This window comes from Hypanus sabinus, chromosome 8, assembly GCF_030144855.1.
Source record: "Hypanus sabinus isolate sHypSab1 chromosome 8, sHypSab1.hap1, whole genome shotgun sequence".
In the NCBI taxonomy this organism is placed as follows: Eukaryota; Metazoa; Chordata; class Chondrichthyes; order Myliobatiformes; family Dasyatidae; genus Hypanus; species Hypanus sabinus.
This window is the reverse complement of record NC_082713.1, coordinates 105,982,296-106,003,222: the sequence shown is the minus strand read 5'-3', so window position 1 is coordinate 106,003,222 and position 20,927 is coordinate 105,982,296. Positions and strand designations below refer to the sequence as shown.

Sequence of the window (20,927 nt, the reverse complement as noted above, 5' to 3'; positions counted from 1 at the left end):
GAAGGAGAGTGGGGCGTCCGTCGCACAGATCACCAGGCCACGCTCCCAGCAGCAAAACAGACCAGGCCCGGCCGCAGAGCCCGCTAACCCCAGAGGCAGGGGTGAGGAGCCCAAGGAACAATGGTGCTTCTACCACCAGCGGTGGGGCGCAGAAGCCCACCGCTGTAGCCCGCCCTGTAAGTTCCCGGGAAACGCCAGGGCCAGCCGCCACTGATGGGTACAGCGGCTAGCCATCGGGATAGCCTCCTCTATGTCTGGGACAAGTGGTTGGGACACCGCTTTTTGGTTGACACCGGAGCCGAGATCAGCACCTTACCTCCAACGAGTTACGACACCTGCAACAGAGCACTGGGTCCCACCCTGAGGGCTGCAAATGGCAGCACAGTAAGGACCTACCGCACCCGTATGGTGCGGCTACAGTTCGGCTCCAGCCGGTTCACGTGGTACTTCACACTGGCCGCTGTAGCCCAATCCGGAGCAGAATTTTTGCAGGCTCACAGCCAACTGGTCGACTTGCCAAGGAAGAGACTGGTCCATGCCCAGACCTTTCGAACTTTCTCCCTGGATGAAGCCCAATTGCCGGCCCCAAACCTAGACTCCATCACGCTGTCCGACAACGACTTCACCAGAGTCCAGGCGGATCTCCCATTGGTTCTGGCACCACAGTTCACGGCAGCCATGCCCAGACATGGTGTACAGCACCGCATCCTGACATAAGGACTACCCCTCCACCCCTGTGCTTGAAGGACAAGCTCCGACTGGCGAAGGAGGAGTTCAAGAGGATGGAGGAATTGGGGATCATACGGGGGGTCGGACAGCCCATGGGCCTCCCCCCGCACATGGTGCCCAAAGCAACAGGGGACTGGAGACCATACGGCGACTACCACAGGCTGAATGAGGCTACAACACCAGACCGCTACCCTGTGCCGCACATTCAGAACTTTGCAGCAAACCTGCACGGCGCACGGATCTTCTCCAAGGTAGACCTCATCCGGGGATACCATCAAATCCCGATGCATCCGGACGACGTCCCCAAAATGGCACTCATCACCCCTTTCGGCCTTTTCGAGTTGCTCCAAATGCCGGACAAACGTTTCAGTGGTTAATGGACACGGTGGGATGCGACCTGGACTTCGCTTTCATCTATTTGGATGACATCCTCATAGTCAGCAGCAGTCATCAGCAGCATCTTTTTTTTTTAAATTGTTTTTTTTAATGCATTTTCTACAACACTACAAATTAAAAAAACCCCCAAACCAAAATAAAACATTAATACAGTGCAAAATAAACATACAATAATAATATAATACAAAAAAGATAATTGAGAAAGCACCCAAATTGAAGTCATGTAAAGTTAGTATCCTCCCCAAGCCCCACAACAAAAAAAAACTCCAGACCAACCACAAAAAAATATAGAGAATATAAATCAGGACATTCAAACCCCCAAAACTGTAAATACACTTGTAAACATAAGATAATAATGCCTACTACCAAAAAAAAGAGCTGAAAGTAAGGGTCTGAAAAAAAAACCTTAAGAGGAAAGTTATGAAAATACTCAATAAAAGGTCCCCAGACCTTATGAAACTTTATATCTGGATTAAGAATTGAATAATGAATTTTTTCAAGGTCTAAACAGGACATAATACCATTAAGCCATTGAGCATGCGTGAGCGAGGCATCATCTCTCCGTCTAAGGAGGATTAGACGTCTAGCCAGGAGAGAAGCAAAAGATAATATACGACACTTAGTCAAACTCAAACGTATACCTGTCTCACCCAAAAAACCAAACAGAGCAATTAAAGGGTTAGATTCTAAGTGGTGATTCAGAATACAGGATAAAGTTATAAAAACATCTTTCCAAAATTTCTCTAAACTAGGACAGGACCAGTACACATGAATAAGAGAAGCCTCACCCCTTTTGCATTTATCACAAAGAGGACTAATATTAGGGTAAAATTGAGTTAATTTAGATTTGGACATATAGGCTCTATGAACAATCAAACTGTAAAAGGCAATGGCGAGCACAAAGAGAGGTTGAATTAACCAATTTGAGAATCGTGTCCCAAATCTCATCAGATAGAGAGATATTTAAATCATGCTCCCAAGCCATTCTAATTTTATCCACGGGGCACGCCGTAAGAATGCTAAATTATCATGATTAAATGATATTAAACCTTTACCCAGTGGATTAATAGAAAGAAATAAATCCATAACATTTTTCTCGGGCATTTTAGGGAAGTTAGGAATTAAAGGATTGATAAAGTGTCTAATTTAGAGATATCTAAAAAAATGGGCATTAGGCAAATTGAACTTAGCAGAGAGCTGTTGAAAGGATGCGAAGCGATTATCGATAAAAAGATCTTCAAAATGTCTAATGCCCATCCTATACCAATCAGAGAATGTTGAGTCATACATAGTAGGTAAAAAAAGATGATTATGTAAGATAGGACTAGAAAGGGAAACACCATAAAAACCATAAAATTTCCTAAACTGGGCCCATATTCGCACAGAGTGTCTGACAAGAGGATTACCAATTAGTCTAGACAAATTACTAGGGAGTGCAGAGCCAAGAAGTGCAGAAATAGATAAATCTTTAGTGGAATTCAACTCCATTGCCACCCAATTAGGGCACTCGGGCTGGCTATGAAAAAAGACCAAAAGGTAGTGCAACGTATGTTAGCTGCCCAGTAATATAAACAAAAGTTAGGTAAGGCCATGCCACCCTCTTTTTTTAGATTTTTGAAGATAAACTTTATTAATTCTAGAACATTTATTCTTCCACAGATATGACAAAATAATAGAGTCTAAGGAATCAAAAAAGGTTTTAGGAATAAAAATTGGGATAGATTGAAATAAATACAAAAATTTAGGGAGAACATACATTTTAACAACATTAATACGATCTACCAAGGACATAGATAGCGGTGACCATAGAGACAGACTCTGTTTTGTAGTATATAAAAGATTGGCAAAATTTTCACGAAAAAGATCTTTAAACTTCCTTGTAACTGTAATCCCAAGGTAAGTAAATTGATTATGAACTACTTTAAAGGGGAGGTCACGAAATGCTAATACTTGTGCTTCTTTATTAATTGGGAAAAGTTCACTCTTATGTAAATTACGTTTATAGCCAGAAAACTGGCTAAATTGATCAAGAAGTGAAAACATTGGAGGTAAGGATGTGGACGGATTTGAAAGAAAAAGTAATAGATCATCAGCATAAAGAGAAACTTTATGCTCAACACACCCCCCCTCCAGATCCTGGTCAGTTCAGGACAGCTTCAGAATGCTATCGCCGGAGGTTCTATAGCCAAATCAAAGAGAAAGGGACTTAATGGGCATCCTTGACGGGTGCCATGTTTTAAATAGCTGGGATTGCTGAAAATTAGTCAAAACAGAGGCGGTAGGACACAGATACAGCAATTTGATCCAAGAGATAAAACTTTGACCGAAGTCAAATTTTTCTAAAACTGCAAAGAGGTAGTTCCACTCTATACGATCAAATGCTTTCTCCGCATCAAGAGAAATAACGCATTCAGGAATCCCAGTTGAAGGTGAATATAAAATGTTAAATAAACGCCTAATGTTAAAAAAAGGAAGATGGTTTTTAATAAAACCAGTTTGATCATCAGAAATAATAGAGGGAATAACAGTTTCTAATCTATGAGCCAAAACTTTGGCCAAGATTTTAACATCAACATTAAGCAAAGAAATCGGCCTATACGAGGAGCACTCTGTTGGGTCTTTAACCTTTTTTAATAAAAGAATAATAGATGCCTCATTAAAAGAGGGCGGCAATTTACCATAATTAAATGAGTCAGATAGTACTGAGAGTAACTGAGGAGAAAGGAGTGAAGAGAATGATTTATAAAATTCTATGGGGAACCCATCAGGTCCAGGAGATTTTCCTGAAGACAATGCAGAAATTGCAAAAGATATTTCTTCTGATGATATAGGCTCATTAATTTTTGCTTTAAAATCAGATGAAAACAAAGGAATATTCAGATTATTTAAGAAAAGATCAACAGAAATATTCTCATTCAGAGATTCTGAGGAATAAAGCCGAGAGTAAAAATTTTTAAATACATCATTGATTTCTAAGTGATCCGATGTAAAATTCCCATTCTCCTTCTGGATCTTTGTAATATGTTGTTTAGCTTTAGAACGCCTCAGCTAATTAACTAGAAATTTACCAGATTTGTCACCATGAATATAAAAGCGACTCTTACTTTCAAGAAGTTGGCGTTCAACAGGTTGAGTAGACAGAAGATCAAATTTAGTTTGAAGTTCTACACGCTTCTTGTATAATTCAGGATTATTAGTTTGAGCATACAATTGATCTAATTCTTTAATCTGATTAATTAGGTCTAATCGATCTATACGGGACTTTCTATTAAGATTTGCTGTATAAGAGATTATTTGACCCCTCAAATATGCTTTCATGGCATCCCAGACAATCTGGGATGACATTTCAGATGATGTATTAGTGTTAAAATAAAAAGTTATCTGATCCTTAATAAATTTTAGAAAATCATCATCCGATAATAAAGTCGAGTTAAAACGCCAGTGTTTATTCTTCTGAGGGAGACCAGGAAAGTTTAAAGACAAAGTAATTGGGGCATGATCAGAAATCAGTATACTCTGATAATCACAAGAATGGACAAATAAAATAAGTTGATTATCAAGTAAAAAATAGTAAAGGTATGGTGAACATGTGGAAAAAAAAGAATAATCTCTCTCAGTAGGATGAAGGAAATGCCATATATCTGACATACCATAATTAGAAAGAAAAGAGTGAATAGCTAAAGCAGATTTAGTAGGTGATCTAGTAACAGAGGATGATCGATCCAAATTAGGATCTAACCAACAATTAAAGTCGCCATCCAGTATAAGAGAATATGAATTTAAATCTGGTAGTGAGGAGAAAAAACGTTCAAAAAAATTAACATCATCAAAATTGGGAGCATACAGGTTTGCTACTACAACTTTAGTATTATATAATTTACCAGAAATGATGATAAAACGGCCATTTGTATCAGATATCTTGTTATGGAGTTCAAAAGGAATATTTGAATTAATAAGGGTGGAAACCCCCCCTAGCTTTGGCAGCAAAGGATGAATGAAAATGTTGACCCACCCACTTTGACAAAAGCCGAGAATTATCAAAACTACGAATATGAGTTTCTTGAAGGAGGGCAATGTCAGCTTTGAGTTGTTTAATATGAGAGAAGACCTTCCTTCTTTTAACAGGATGATTCAATCCCTTTACATTCCAGCTCACAAATTTAAGTGTATTAACCATTATCAATTGTTAGTGCATAGAAGGTAGTAGGCATATATAAAAAAAAAATCAAACAATACAATAACAGTCTGGGAGCAAAAATGTAAACATGAATCAGTAGAATCAGGACAGAGACATATCCTGAATAACAAGGGAAAACAAAAAAAAACCAGTTAGTGTTGGAACTGGAGAATCCACCCTACCCTCACAACCCAAAACTAGATGGCTACCCAAAAAAGCAGCTAGCTCTACAAAAAAATTAACCCAAAAATGACTTCCAGTTCCATATCACTGACAAAGGTTCCATATATATAATATAGCAAATAATAGCTAATTTATGCACTACAGAGCAAAATTACAAATAGGAACAACTTCATCAGAAAAGGTATAAAACTTAATACAAAAAAAATCAGAAAAAAACTAACCTACCCGCAAGAAACTATGAAAAATTGAAAGAAAAAAAGGGGGGAAAGGGGGAAATTATAAATTTAAAGAGAGTACTTATCAGCCATTTACCAAAAAAAAGCAAATCTTATACTATAAATCAACCAACAGGGAGGCCTTCAATAAAAAACTCCACGCCTCCAAAACAAATTAAGATCAATTGTAGTTCTCTATAGATAAAGTTATACAAAAGTAAAATAAATTACACAGGCAAAATCTAAAAGTCCGCAGGGAAACATTAAATTTAAATCATCTATTTAGGAAAAATGCACCAAGTCCAGGAAGAGATTAACTAGAACCCTTAGAATCTCAATAGTTAATGTCTGAATTATTCAAGTAAAGTCTGAGTTCGAAAAAAAGAACTTTACTTTGAAAAGTACTTATCAGCCATTTTAGAAAGTCAGACCAGTTCCGAAGAAGCTAAGATGGCTGGAAGATTTCCAACAAACATCTCAGCCTCCTTCACTGATTTAAACCACTTATATTCTCCAGTAGTAACCGTAATTCGAAGATCGACTAGATTACAAAGAGAAGGTCTGAATCCACGATCAAAAAGCACTTTCATTACGCCTTTAAACTCAGCACGCATCTTCAGAACCTGGGGGGCATAATCTTCCACAAAACGAATATTTGTGTTTTGAAAAGCAAAAGTACCGCTGCAGCGTGCCTCCATAATCAAACAGTTTTTCACCTGGTATCGATGAAAGCGGATGGTCTCCAGCAGGTTCGTTTGGCACGGACTCCGCAAGCAGGTCAGTGAATGGGCCAGAATGTGCATGCACTGCCAGACGGCCGAGGTGCAGCGGCACACCAAAGCTCTGCCGCAGTAGGTCCACCCCACCCACCGGCGTTTCAACCACGTTCATGTGGATATTGTGGGCCCCCTGCCAGTGTCGCGTGGAGTGCGGCACCTCCTGACTATCGTGGACCGGTTCACAAGATGGCCAGAGGCGGTCCCGCTCACCGACACCACCTCCGAATCTTGCGCCCGGCACTGATTGCCACCTGGGTATCTCGCTTTGGTGTACCAGCTCACATTACCTCCGACAGAGGAGCCCAGTTCACCTCCAGCCTGTGGTCAGCTAAGGCCAGCCTTTTGGGGACACAGCTGCACCACATAACTGCTTACCACCCACAGTCGAACGGACTAGTGGAGCGTTTCCACCGTCACCTGAAGTCGGCTCTCATGGCCCGCCTCAAAGGGCCTAACCAGGTGGACGAGCTTCCCTGGGTCCTGCTCGGAATCCACATGGCGCCCTGCACACCTCTTCCGCCGAGCTGGTGTATGGCGCACCCCTGGTCGTCCCAGGAGAGTTCACACCAGCCCCAAGGGTGCAAGAAGAACCTGCAGTAGTCCTGGGCAGACTATGCGAGAGACTCGGCAACCTGGCCCCCATACCCACTTCGCAGCATGGGCAGAACCCGACTTACATACCCAAAGACCTGCAAAACTGTAAGTTAATTTTTGTATGACGGGGCGGACATCGGGCACCACTACAGCGGCCCTACAAGGGGCCTTTTACAGTTATCAGAAACAATGGGTCCACATTCGTGCTGGACATTGGGGGGAAAGAGGAAATTTTCACGGTGGACCGACTCAAACCGGCCCATGTGGACTTGGCACAGCTGGTCGAGATTCTGGCACCACGGCACAGAGGCAGACCTCCCCAACAGAGCTCGACCCAGACTGTGGACATTGGGGGGTGTATCGCTGGTTCTGGGGGGGGGGGGGGGGGGAGTTATGTGGTGACCCACTTCCCAGCGCACTCGAACCGGCTCACAAAGCAGCATGCACCGGCATTGAGGCCCGTTGAAAAAAGGGCACCAAGTCTGCTTCACCAGCAAGGGGAAAAACCCGCGCGCGTGACGGGACTGTGAATACGCACCCCCTACAGCATTTCCGCCCGGGGAGGGTGGGATCAGGAAGGCTTTAAAGCGAGGCCACGAAGTTTGAATAAATCTCTTTTGCGACTGCAGCTCACCGACTCCATGTCATTAATTCAGCGCTGCGTGTAGCACACCACTGCATTCCCATCATATCTTCCTGATCACCGAACCCGTTGGCTAGGAAGAGGTCATACTTCACATGCTGTCGCCATCCTTGATCCTGCCTGGAAATGCATTCAAACAGTGAGGGTGGAGTTGTGTTCAGATGTGCTCCTGCAGTGGTTCATTACAAGATGAATAATGATTGCCAAGCATGGAGCCAGTTAGTAGCAAAGGTCCATTGAATCTTGGTCAGTCTTATATGACACAGAATCTGTTGTTCTGCAACAGCTGTATGGTGCATTAAATTAGGTGTCTGGGGAGACTTGGTACGTCACCAAATATTTTTGCCAACATTTATAGATGTACAGTGGAGAGAATTCTCACTCATAGCATCACCCTAGCATGGAGCTCCAAAGCACGGGATCACAAGAGGTTTCTGAGGGTTGTAGACTCAGCCAGCTCCCTCATGGGAAAAATCTCAAGTCTTAAGAAAGCTGCAAGCACCTTTACAGACCTCCACCATCCAGGATGTGGCCTCCTTTCAGCACTACCATCAGGGAAGAGGTACAGGAGCCTGTAAGCACACACTTCAGGAACAGCTTCTTCCCTCTGTCATAAGATTTCAAAATGTTTCATGTAATTTATAGGAATTTGATGCGCCATACAGGTGTTACAGAACAACAGATTCCATGTCCCCCTCCAGTTCGCCTACCAGCCCCAACTAGGAGTTGAGGATGCCACCATCTACCTGCTGAACCGTGTCTACGTCCACCTGGACAAGCCGGCCAGCACTGTGAGGGTCATGTTTTTTGATTTCTCCAGTGCGTTCAACACCATCCGCCCTGCTCTGCTGGGTGAGAAGCTGACAGTGATGCAGGTGGATGCTTCCCTGGTGTCATGGATTATTAATTACCTGACTGGCAGACCACAGTACGTGCGCTTGCAACACTGTGTGTCAGACATAGTGGTCAGCAGCACTGGGGCCCCACAGGGGACTGTCCTGTCTCCCTTTCTCTTCACCATCTACACCTCAGACTTCAACTACTGCACAGAGTCTTGCCATCTTCAGAAGTTTTCTGATGACTCTGCCATAGTTGGATGCATCAGCAAGGGAGATGAGGCTGAGTACAGGGCTACTGTCACATGGTGTCAGCAGAATCATCTGCAGCTTAATGTGAAAAAGACTAAGGAGCTGGTGGTGGACCTGAGGAGGGCTAAGGCACCGGTGACCCCTGCTTCCATCCAAGGGGTCAGTGTGGACATGGTGGAGGATTACAAATACCTGGGGATGCGAATTGACAATAAACTGGACCGGTCAAAGAACACTGAGGCTGTCTGCAAGAAGGGTCAGAGCCGTCTCTACTTCCTGAGGAGACTGAGGTCCTTTAACATCTGCCGGACGATGCTGAGGATGTTCTACGAGTCTGTGGTGGCCAGTGCTATCATGTTTGCTGTTGTGTGCTGGGGCAGCAAGCTGAGGGTAGCACACACCAACAGAATCAACAAACTCATTTGTAAGGCCAGTGATGTTGTGGGGGTGGAACTGGACTCCCTGATGGTGGTGTCGGAAAAGAGGATGCTGTCCAAGTTGCGTGCCATCTTGGACAATGACTCCCATCCACTCCATAATGTTCTGGTTAGGCACAGGAGTACATTCAGCCAGAGACTCATTCCACCGAGATGTAAAGATGTAACACTGAGCGTCATAGGAAGTCATTCCTGTCTGTGGCCATCAAACTTTACAACTCCTCCCTTGGAGGGTCAGACACCCTGAGCCAATAGGGTGGTCCTGGACTTATTTCCACTTGTCATAATTTACTTATTATTATTATTATTATTTAATTATTTGTGGTTTTATATTGCTATATCTCTACACTATTCTTGGTTGGTACGACTGTAATGAAACCCACTTCCCCTCAGGATCAACAAAGTATGTCTGTCTGTCTATCATACAAGACTGATCAAGATTCAATGGATCTTTGCTACTAACTGGCTCCATGCTTAGGCAATTATTATTCATCTTGTAATGAACCACTGCAGGAGCACATCTGAACACAACTCCACCCTCACTGTTTGAATGCATTTCCAGGCAGGATCAAGGATGGCGACAACGTGTGAAATATGACCTCTTCCTAGCCAATGGGTTCAGTGAGCCAGAAGGTATGATAGGAAGATCAATTCACTCCAAATGGCTTGTGATTCAAACCAGGTCTTGACAGACTAACAACTCAGTTTGGGGTCAGATGAACATGAGATATATTTTCAAACATATACAGTGCAACTTAATTTCCATATACATTGCCACAAGTTGGTGAGAGGTAGAATTGAAAAGGAGGCTTTCCATGCAGTACATTCTTTGCCCATGCCAAGAAACCAACAAATGCACAAGGTCGAGATGTCACTAAGTAGGGAAAGGCAAGATGAAATTAATTCACCTTGGGTCCCTCACATCTGCTGGAGTGTACTTAAGGATCAGAGATGAGAAAAGTTATGAGAAAAACGAAGGAATAAAGCAGGGAAACCTTTGCAAGAGATGTAACTAATTCTGCAGGGGGATGGGAGGACTAATTCTCGCCCACATAATTAGGTAGAGGAAAACAATTAGAGAAGCGTTCAGAAGGAGTAAAACAACAGAATGACAATCACTGTACAAGTTACTGTGAGGGGCAAAGATCCTTCCTGCAGGTTGAGAGATGACAGGGTTGTACAGTACAGAAACAAGCCCTTGGGCCTACCAGATCCACGCTGAACTTTTGCCCAGCTATACCGCAGAGAACATAGAGCACGCAATATAACACAGTGCAGGCCCTTCGGCCCATGATGTTCTGCCGAACTTTTAAACTACTCTGTTCAATCCAACCCTTTGCTCCCACATAGCCCTCCATTTTTCTTTCATCCCCATGCCAATCTAAAGAGATTCTGAAATGTCCCTAATGTACCTGACTCTACCATCACCACTGGCAGCACATCCCACACATTCACCTCTCTCTGTTTAAAACACCCATTTATAACATCTCCCACCTCGCCCCCAAACACCCTCTTCAAGTTACGCCTCCTCACATTAGTCATTTCTGCCCCAGGAAAAACTCTCTGGCTGTCCACTCAATCTTGTACACCTCAATCAAGTCACCTCTCATCCTCCTTCACTCCAAAGAGAAAAGCCTTAGCTCACTCAAACCCTCCTCATAAGACATGCTTTTGAATCCAGGAGGCATCCTGATAATTCCTCATTAATCCCATCTGACCATTTAGTATATTATTCAGGAATAGATTCAACACAAGAACACAGGCATAAATAAAAACTACAAAACACATACTCCCAGTACTTTCAATTAACTGGAATGAGCAATGTCCACAGACAGTATTTCTCGGGAGGGCTTACCGATTGCAGCTTTGCCCCAGATCTGCACCAGCTTCTTCCTGGGCGAGTTCTGTAGAATTTGTTTCTGAAATCGCTGCAGTTGAGCTCCATTCTGTACAGCGTTCTCCATTTTCTCATCCTCTTCCCACGGGTTCCACTCATCAGCTTGTTGTGAGTGCTGCAACTCCCTTTCTTCTTGCTCATTCTGCCACTTGAGTGAACCGCCTACACATCCAAATTAAATACAGTTTGAAATGAAGAATACTATACACCCAAAATGCTGGATGAATTCAGCATCTACGGAGGGAAAAACAGGTCCTATCAGATTCCTTCTTCATCAACCCTTTACCTATTCCACCTAGTCCAGCTTCCTCACTCCAGCTACTTCCCCCACACCTGATCTCACGTATCACCTGCCAGTTTGTCTTCCTTCCCTCTCCCTCTCTATCCTGGATTCTGCCCCACTTCCTTTCCAGTCCTGATGAAGGGTCTCAGCCCAAAACATCTACTGTTTATTCCCCTCCAGATGCAGCCTGTCTTGCTGAGTTCCTCCAGCATTTTGTTCATGTTACCCTAGATTACTGGTATCTGTAGAATCTCTCCTGTTTATCACAATTTAGATTTTCTTGGAGAAGTCAGATATTCCTACATTTACAAAGGCTGAACCTACTGGGCTCACACGAGCACTAATTCTAGGAGCTCCCTGTGCCAGTCCCAGCACCCAGAGTCATCGGAAATGTTAGCATCTGCCTGCTGACTGCACGGAGCTCAACAAGACGACACAAACCACTGCATGTTTCCTAGCTTTCAGTTTAGGTAGCCTGCATGCTGAACCTACTGCAGCCCTGTTCAAATGAAGGGGGAGAACAGCTAGCAGATGAAAGACAAGTGCTGCTCAGCTTGCTTCAGAGCTTACAATTAATTTTAGAATTTCTTTCTCTTGGTGCTTTTTGACAGGTTTTCCAAGTATCAAAAATAGTCTCAAACATTCACTAACAGTGCTGACTTTGATAGTGAGTGGGTCTGGGCAAGTCTTAGCAGCTGGCCAGACAGTACTGTGAGTGCTGTTATGTTCAGCCATTAAGTGCTGTCAATGGGGAAAGCAGCATGGCCTGGGACAGATTACCACTATTTCACTGCAACAGATCTGCTCCAATGACGTCAAGGTTTTGGATAGGGTTCAGGTTTACCAGGATAGAAGGTATGAGCTACAGGGAGAGGTTGGAAAAACCTGAGTTATTTTCTCTGGAGCAGTGGAGGCTAAGAGGAGACCTGATAGAGGTTTATATGATTATGACAGGCATAGATAGAGTGCATAGCTGAGATCCTTTGCCCCCAGGGTTGAAATGTCTCAACACCAGAGGCCATGCACTCAAGGGGTAAGTTCACAGGAGGTGCACAGGGCAATTTTTTTTCCCCACACACAGAACGTGCTGCCTGGAGTGATGAAGGAAGCAAATAAGATAGGGACATGCAAGGATGTGACACTGAGACCTTATAAAGCACTGGTGGGGCTTCTCTCAGTACTGTGAGCAGTTTTGGGGCCCTTACTTAAGAAAGGACATGCTGACATTGGAAATGGTTCACAGTTTCACGAGAATGAAAGGCTTATTGTATGGTTGTTACTCACTGGAATTTAGAAGAAAGAGGGGGATCTCACTGAAACCCATTGAATGGTGAAAGGCCTAGATACAGTGGACATGAAGAGGGTGCTTCCTATAGTGGGTATAGTGGGTAGGACCAGAGGGTACAGCCTCTGAATAGAGGGACATCCAATTAGAACAGAGATGAGGAGGAATTTCTTTAGTCAGAGGGTGGTGATTCATTGCCACTGATGGCTGTCATCGGGTGTATTTAAGGCAGAGGATGATAAATTCTTGATTACTCAGGGCATGAAAGAATATGGGGAGAAGGCAGGAGAATGGGGTTCAATGAGCCAAATGGCCCAATACTGCTCCTATGTCTTATGGCCTAACGGGCTCTTAGATAGGCACATGAATGTGCAGGAAATGCAGATTGTGTAGGCGACTGGGAATAGTTTAGCCGGGCATTAGATTACTAATTAATTTGACACAGCACTGTGTGTTGCAGAGTCATAGAATACTACAGCATAGAAACAGGCCCCTCAGCCCATCTAGTCTGCACTGAACTATTAATCTCCCTAGGCCCATCAACCTGTACCCAGAACATAGCCTCCATACCCCCTCCCATCCTTGCCCCTATCCAAAGTTCTCTTTAACTTTTGAAATCAACTTTGCACCCATTACATGAGCTGGCAGGTCACTGTGCAGCAAAATCATTTGTTCTAGCAGGATACCAACGTTACAGAAAGTTAAAGGTCAGCCACTGACTGTTAAATCTTCAGAAAGACTTTACCAAAAGACAGTGTGACATAAGGAAGAGTCACAAAAAATCACTATTGACCCAAGCTATGCACTGCCTTGTGTTTTGGACTTCAGAATGGTTAATTGATGATAAATGCACACTGTTATCAGTTTGCATGGATTTGAGGCCATTAATACTACAGTGCCCTAATAAGGTACCCAGCCCTCACAACTATTTCCCCATGTTACTGTCTCAATTTCTAAATTTAAAATATATTGAAGTAGGATTTTGAGCTTATCTACAAAACATTGTGCATCATGTCAAATCAAAAGTTCCAAACCTATCAACGATTTACTAAAAATTAACTAAAATTGTGAAGCTGAAAATGTATCCATCCCCTTTGTAATTACTAAGCTAACTTTCCTCAGGTGTAATATACTGTATATTACCTTACCAACTCACTCAGTTTGTTGAAGTAAAAAATTGGAGGATCACTGGTTTTCAGTGAACCCTCTCTCTCTCTCTCTAAGGTCCAACAGTATGGTAGACTTTCAATGGACCAAACCAAAACGTAGACAAAAGTCAGGGCAATTCAGGGAAATGATAACTGAAACACAAATCTGGGGAAGGGTACAAGACCATCTCAAAGGCACAGAACATACCTCTGAGCTCAGTACAGTCCATTGTGAAAAAGTGGAAAAAAATGAAACCACAGCCACACTGCCTAGATCAGAACTCCCCTCCAAACTTAGTTGTCAATGAAGAAAGGCACTTGTAAGAATGACAACTGTGATGCCAGCAGTCACTCTGAGTGAGCTGTAGAAGTCAGTGGCTGCAACTGGAAACGAATTTCATGGCTCCACAAAGGCCTTGCACAAAAAGGATATTTATGGAAGAAGCCCTGGCAAAATAAAAAAGCTTACCCTTGCCCATAAAGACTTTGCAAAGCATCATGTAGAAGGTACAATAAAAAGGTCTTGGGGTCAGAACTTTTTGTCCTCAATACTAAGCAATATATGTGGCGTAAATGTAATACTGCGCATCAGCCAGCTAACTCCCTTTCCCCATTGTAAAGTATGGTCAAGGTAGCATTAAGCTATGGGGATGCTTTTCAGCAGCAGGGGCTAGAAATCTGTTCAGGATTGATGGCAAGATGACTGCTGCTAAATGCAGCAATCCTGGATAAGAACTTGCTAGCTTCTACCAAAAACTTAACTGGGGAGGAAGTTTGTCTTTTATTAGGGCAATGACCCAAAGCACACTGCCAGAACATGCATGAAGTGGTTTCCAATTTAGAAAATTGATGTCCTTAAGTAGCCCAGAGTCCTGATATTAATCCCATCAACCATTTTTGGCAAGACCTCAAGATTGCTCTCCATAGCCACTCCCCAACTAAGCTGGTAAAGTTTGAGCAATACTGCAAACTGAATGGGCAGATCTTGCTCCATTACATTGTGCAAAGCTAATAGGAGTTCTAAAATAATACCAGTGGCTGTAATAGCCGTGAGTGGTGGTTCAAATAAATACTGAGCAAAGGGGGATGAATACATTAGAACTGCTAAAATTTCAGTTTTTGAATTTTTAGTTTTTCATGATTTACAATTTTCCCTGTTTTGGGGGCTCTACTGTGAAAAGGGCATATATGGTTCTCAAATACAAATTGATCAAAATCTCTGGCTGTAATACTTATGTGAACAAAGGGTTGGGGCTGAATACTTTTACAAGACACTGTATCCCCAAAAGTCTCACCATATCCCAGCTCTAATCTAACCAGCACACTTCACTAAGATTTTGCTCCCATCTCCATTCAAGATTCAAAGAAAATGAGAAATGCTTAATCATCTCTAAAGTCACAATGATTTTATTTTCTAGTTTAATTGTTGTAGTGCTCAGAAGATTAATCTTGAATAATTGAGAAAGCAGGTTGACCTAGCTAGCATATCAAGTAGTTGTTAGTTAATCTTTTCTTTAACGTTTATGAACAAAACTTTGGGGCATCACCTCTGTACAAGACTCCTAGATGAGGGAAGGGGAGGGGGGGTGGTTGGAGACAGGGGACCGGGTGGGAGAAGGGAGTTTGTTTGTTACTGGAGTTTCCAAGGAGAGGAGGCACAGGGTGGTGGCGAGAAGGGGATGGAGGGGGTGGGTTAGCAGACAGTGCCAGGGAACAGAGAGTGAGGAAAGTGAGCTGGGGAGGGGAGGGGAGGGGAGGGTGTTAGGGTGCCAGTGCCTGGTGAGGTGTTCGTGGGGTGGTTTGCTGGGGCAGCAGGGCTTCAGCTCGGTGTCCGGTGCCGCGGCCGCTCCTTACCCCTCCTGCGTTCCCGGCCAGCGGCGGCCCGTTGTGTCCCCGATTCTCTGGGTCGCCGTAAGAAGACGACGTAAGCGGCGTAAATGGAGAACAGGCAGTAAATGACAACCGCGCAGACCGCCGCCCGCCTCCACCTCAGTCTCATGACGCCGCCATCGCTCGCCGTTCGCAACGCTTCACCCCAGCACTCTCTCCATGTCTCCGGCACTGCCGGGCAGACTCACAGCGCCGCCTGCCGGTCCGGTTCTCCGCCTCCGTCCGCACCGCCGCCTGCCGGTCCGGTTCTCCGCCTCCATCCGCACCGCCACCTACCGGTCCGTACCGGTCCGGTTCTCTACCTCCGTCCGCACCGCCACCTACCGGTCCGGTTCTCTACCTCCATCTGCACCGCCGCCTGCCGGTCCGTACCGGTCCGGTTCTCTACCTCCGCCATACCGCCGTCTGCCGGCCGGTTCCCACCCTACCCGCTCCGCCGTCTGCTACCTTCAGCGCGCTGCCATTGGAAGTTCTATGGACTTCACTGATCTTGAGCAACACACACACACACACACACACACACACACACACACACACACACACACAATGATGGAGAAGCTCAATAGCTCAGGCAGCATCAATGGTGGGGAAATAAACTAGCTCAACTCGCTCCATCACAGGAACAACCCTCCCCACTTTCAAGGACATCTTCAAGAGGCAGCCTCCATCATTAAAGACCTGCACCATCCAGGTCATGCCTCCGCTTGTTACTACCATCAGGGCAAGAAGTACAGGAGCCACATTCAAAAACAGCTTCTTCACTCCCACCATCAGATTTCTGAACAGTCCACGAACACAAAAACACTACCTCATTGTTTGTCCTTTGTGCCATTTATGTACTTTGTAACTTACAGAAATTATTTGTAACTTATAATTTTATGTGTAATGCAAGGTTCAAAATGTTCTTCTGCCAGTTACATTTCTAACCAGTACACTTTGCTCACCCTCGAGGCAAACTGAGGGTCCTCATTGGCTGAACTCGACACTCCATCCACCTAACTGGAGTTGTGGTACATCACATATCTATAATGCCAACTAACTGAAAAACAGTATAGATGTTAGACTATGTACAGGGGTAGGAGTGACAGAGAGAACATACAGAATCCAATTCTCAGCCTCAGTTTCTGTGGTAACTTCTACTTTAAAAAAGGACAACTTGACAATCTCATGGCCAAAAGAATATCTTTATCTGGGGTGGCAAATGATATTTATAATACAGAGACTTCCAGGTACCTCATGCGGTCTGGGTGGAGGAACTATATACAATGCAAACCCCGCCAACCCTGGATCCCGCCTCTTGTTACCAACAGCTTCCTGATTAGTATTAACTTACTTTTAATAATATTCACATTACAACACCTCTCCCCCTTTAAAATCCAACATTCCCCAAAAATAGAAGAACTGGGAAATTAAAACAGTGGTATCATTAGCAACAGGTTACCAACACAAAAACAGCTAAAAAACATGGCAAATTCAACATTCAATCTAACAACGAAAGAAACTATCCAATCAAAGATTCAGTCTGTCAGGAGGTCTGTGAGGGCGCTGTGATCTAGGCACTACCCCCGGTGACCCAGCAGGCACCGCTGGTGAGGATGTTTTGGGTGGATCTGGTGTTGGGGACACGAGAGGGGTCTGTGTGTCTGTGTGAGAATGTCCATCCTCTTCAGGGGACTCTGCCCCCTCTGTCAGTGTCTCTCTCTCTCTGGCAAAGTCACTGGTGGGCATGCTTCCCCAGTAGTCTGTCTCACCATTGGAAACTCCATGGAACTGTCTACCTCTGAGCCGGAATCCTGACGCAGGCGCACATGGTCCTGATGTCTGCTGAAAACACGCCCATCAGTCAGCTTAACAACATAGGAGACTGGACCTCTCTATTCAAGAATAACCCCAGGTAGCCATTGCTGATTGTTTCTCACATAGACATTGTCATCCAGCTCTAACTGTCTGTCTCGCGCATGTTGATCATGTCCCTCCTTCTGCTTTTCCTGCTTTCTCTCCTCTTTTGCCTTCATGTCCAGGTGCAGCAGGTCCAATCTTGACTTGGGCCTATGCCCCATCAGCATCTCTGCTGGAGTGCGTGCAGTCGTAGTCGGTGGCGTGAGGAGGTATTTAAACAGGAATTGTGAAAGCCGGGTACTAAGAGAGTCCCCTGTCATCCACTTCAGGCCTTCCTTCACTGTCTGAACAGCCCGCTCAGCCAAACCATTGGAGGCTGGGTGGAAAGGGGCCGTCCGAATGTGACGAATGCCATTCTGCCGCATGAACTCACCAAACAGCTCACTGGTGATCGTCGGGCCATTATCAGTGACCAGAGTGTCAGGCAACCCGTGGTCTGCAAACACTTGCCTGAATTTGTCTATGGTTGAGGGGGCTGTGATGTTGCTCATGATGTGAGCTTCGATCCATTTGGAATGCGCATCTACCATTACAAGAGACATCTGCTCCATAAAGGGGCCAGCAAGGTCCAGATGTAGCCTAAATCAGGGGTAGATTGGCCATTCCATTGGGTGCAAAGGAGCTGGTTGGTCTGACATTGCGGGCATGATTTTACGTTGTTCTCCAGATCCTGATCCATTCTTGGCCACCAGACGTAGGATCTTGCAAGGCTTTTCTTTCGAGACACCCCTGGATGAGTCTCATGAATTTCCTCCGCAATCTGTGAATGGCCGGGGGAGGCACGATGACCCTCGCCCCCCAGAAAATGCAGCCATCCTGCAGACTCAGTTCCATCTTGCGTTTGGCATAAGCTCTCAGTTCCTCTCCTTCCATGACTCTGTGCCAACCTTGTAAAAGAAAAGTCTTGACTTGAGACAGGACTGGGTCCCTCTGTGTCCACTGCTTGATCTGGGTCACCTTTACAGGTGTCTCGGACAGCCTCTCCAATGAAAACACAGTCTCTGGAGGCACATCTGTAGTAACAGGCGTCTCAGGTAAAGGGAGTCGACTCAGCACACCGGTGTTTGCACTATCTCCACCCGCTCTGTACACTATAGTATACTGGTAGGCTGACAATGTGAGAGCCCAACACTGTATCCTGGCTGAGGCTAGTGGTGGGGTGCACCTGGTCTCCCTAAAAAGGCTCATCAGTGGTTTATGGTCCGTATAAATTGTGAATGCATGTCCACAGAGGTACTGATGAAAATGTTTGACGCAAAAACAATGGCCAGACCTTCTTTGTCTAGCTATGAATATCCCTTCTCAGCAGCCGTCAGGGTATGTGAAGCAAAACCAATAGGCTTCTCTGAATGGTCCTCCATTACGTGTGAGAGAACTGCCCCGACTCCATAGGGCGAAGCATCGCATGAAAGGGTGATCTCCTTGTCTGGGTCATAGTGAACGAGCAGCTTCACTGAGTGGAGGAGTTCTTTCACTTCCCTGAAAGCTTCCTCCTGCTCTTCACCCCACTGCCACTTAGTGTCATTGTGAAGCAGCTTATACAGTGGGGCCAAAACCTTTGAGAGGTCCGGAAGAAACTTGCCGTAATAATTCACCGTGCCCAAAAATGATCTGAGTTCAGAGACGCTCTTGGGGCTTGGGGCCTCCTTGATAGCTCTCACTTTGTCCTCCACTGGGCAAAGCCCCTCAGCTGTAATCGTGTGTCCCAGGTAGGTCACACTCGGAGCCAGGAACACACATTTTCCGCATTTCAACCACAACCCTGCATCTGAGAGCCTCTTCAGCACCTGTTCTGAGTTAGACAGATGTTCCACCTCCGTGGCTCCAGTGATCAAAATATCATCAAGATACACTGCTACATGCGGAATCCCCTGCAGCAAAGAGTCCATTGTTCTTTGGAAAATGGTGGGGCTAGACGCCACTCCAAACACCAGGCGATTGTATTTGAATAATCCCTTGTGCATATTGTTGTGACATACTCCTTTGAATCCTCATTGAGCAGCAGCTGTTGGTAGGTGTGACTCATGTCCAGCTTTGTGAACAGCTTACCCCGACAGGGTCGCAAACAGGTCATCCACCCGTGGCAATGGGTACTCCTCCAGCTTAGAGACCCGATTCACCGTAAGCTTGTAGTCCTCACATATCCTCACCGTTTTGTCTGCCTTCAAAACTGGAACAATGGGAGCCGCCCACCTTGAAAACTGGACAAGCTCAATGATGCCCAGCCCCTGTAAATGTTCCAGTTCTGTCTCGACTTTGCCTTTCATGGGAAAGGGCACCGACCTGATCTTAACAAAAAACGTGGTGTGGCCTCAGGATCGGCATGGAGTTCCACGGTCACGCCCTTCCGTGTGCCCAGCTCGTCCCTGAAAACGTCACTGTACCGATGCAGAATGTCCTCCGCTGTGTTTGCATACTTGATTTCATGCCAGTTGAGCTGGATTTTGCGAAGCCAATCGCTGCCCAAAAGATTGGGCCCACAGCCCTTAGCTATCACCAGCCTGGCTTCAGCCTTCTGACCCCTGGCTGAAATATCCACATATAACACCCCTAAATGAGGTATGGGCTGCCCCATATAGGTCCTGAGTTGGAGCTTAGATGGTCTGATGGGAGGCAGGTTGGATCCCCATGTCCTCCTGTAGGTCTCCTCACTAATGACTGATGCAGTAGCCCCTGAATCAATCTCAAACTTAATATCCTTTCCCTTGACAGCGACTGTGGCATAATATGGTTCAGGTGGTGATGCACCATCAATAACTCACACTGAGACGTAGGCGAGATATCGGCTTTTATTGACTGGAAGAAGGAACCAGGAGTGAGTGTCTATCATACAAGGTCTTGGAGACTGAGGCCGAGCTTCAGGCCGCAGGTCTCCTTTATACAGGGGCCTGTGGGAGGAGCCACAGGAGCAGTCAGCAGGGGCGTGTCCCGACAGGCACATAGTTCACCACAGGTGGTCCCTCATCCGTTTCCACCCCAAACGTGTTGTAGGCACACGCTGACTCCTCGTCTGCTTCTCAAAGGGTAAGGCTAAGCCTGGGCAGGGGAAAGCTCAACAGGCCCAGGCAGCCACACACCACCTAGGACCTAGGTGGTGTGTGGCTGCCTGGGCCTGTTGAGCTTTCCCCTGCCCAGGCTTAGCCTTACCCTTTATGCTCCTGCATTTTTTTAGCTAAATGTCCCTTTTTGCTACAAGCATGATGGACAGTGTATTTGAATTTGCAAACATTTGCATAGTGCATTCCTCCACACAAAACATTCCACTCGCTTTGCCTGTTTATCAG

At 45.2% G+C, this 20,927-nt stretch overlaps 1 protein-coding gene across 2 annotated transcripts in view; it reads right to left on the bottom strand.

Moving 5' to 3' along the window:
* Positions 1-15,990, bottom strand: part of rxylt1 (ribitol xylosyltransferase 1) — a 41,405-nt gene extending 25,415 nt beyond the window's left edge. Inside the window, exons 1-2 of one of the 2 annotated variants that reach the window (XM_059977534.1) lie at positions 15,709-15,990; positions 11,097-11,300 (exon numbers count right to left, since the gene is read on the bottom strand). In XM_059977534.1, coding sequence (XP_059833517.1) covers positions 11,097-11,300; positions 15,709-15,853 — 349 coding nt within the window. In that variant the 5' untranslated portion in view covers positions 15,854-15,990. Of the gene's footprint in view, positions 1-11,096; positions 11,301-15,708 lie in introns of those variants that run through there. The other variant, XM_059977535.1, reaches the window with a different exon arrangement.
* Between the last annotated feature and the right edge of the window lie 4,937 nt (positions 15,991-20,927).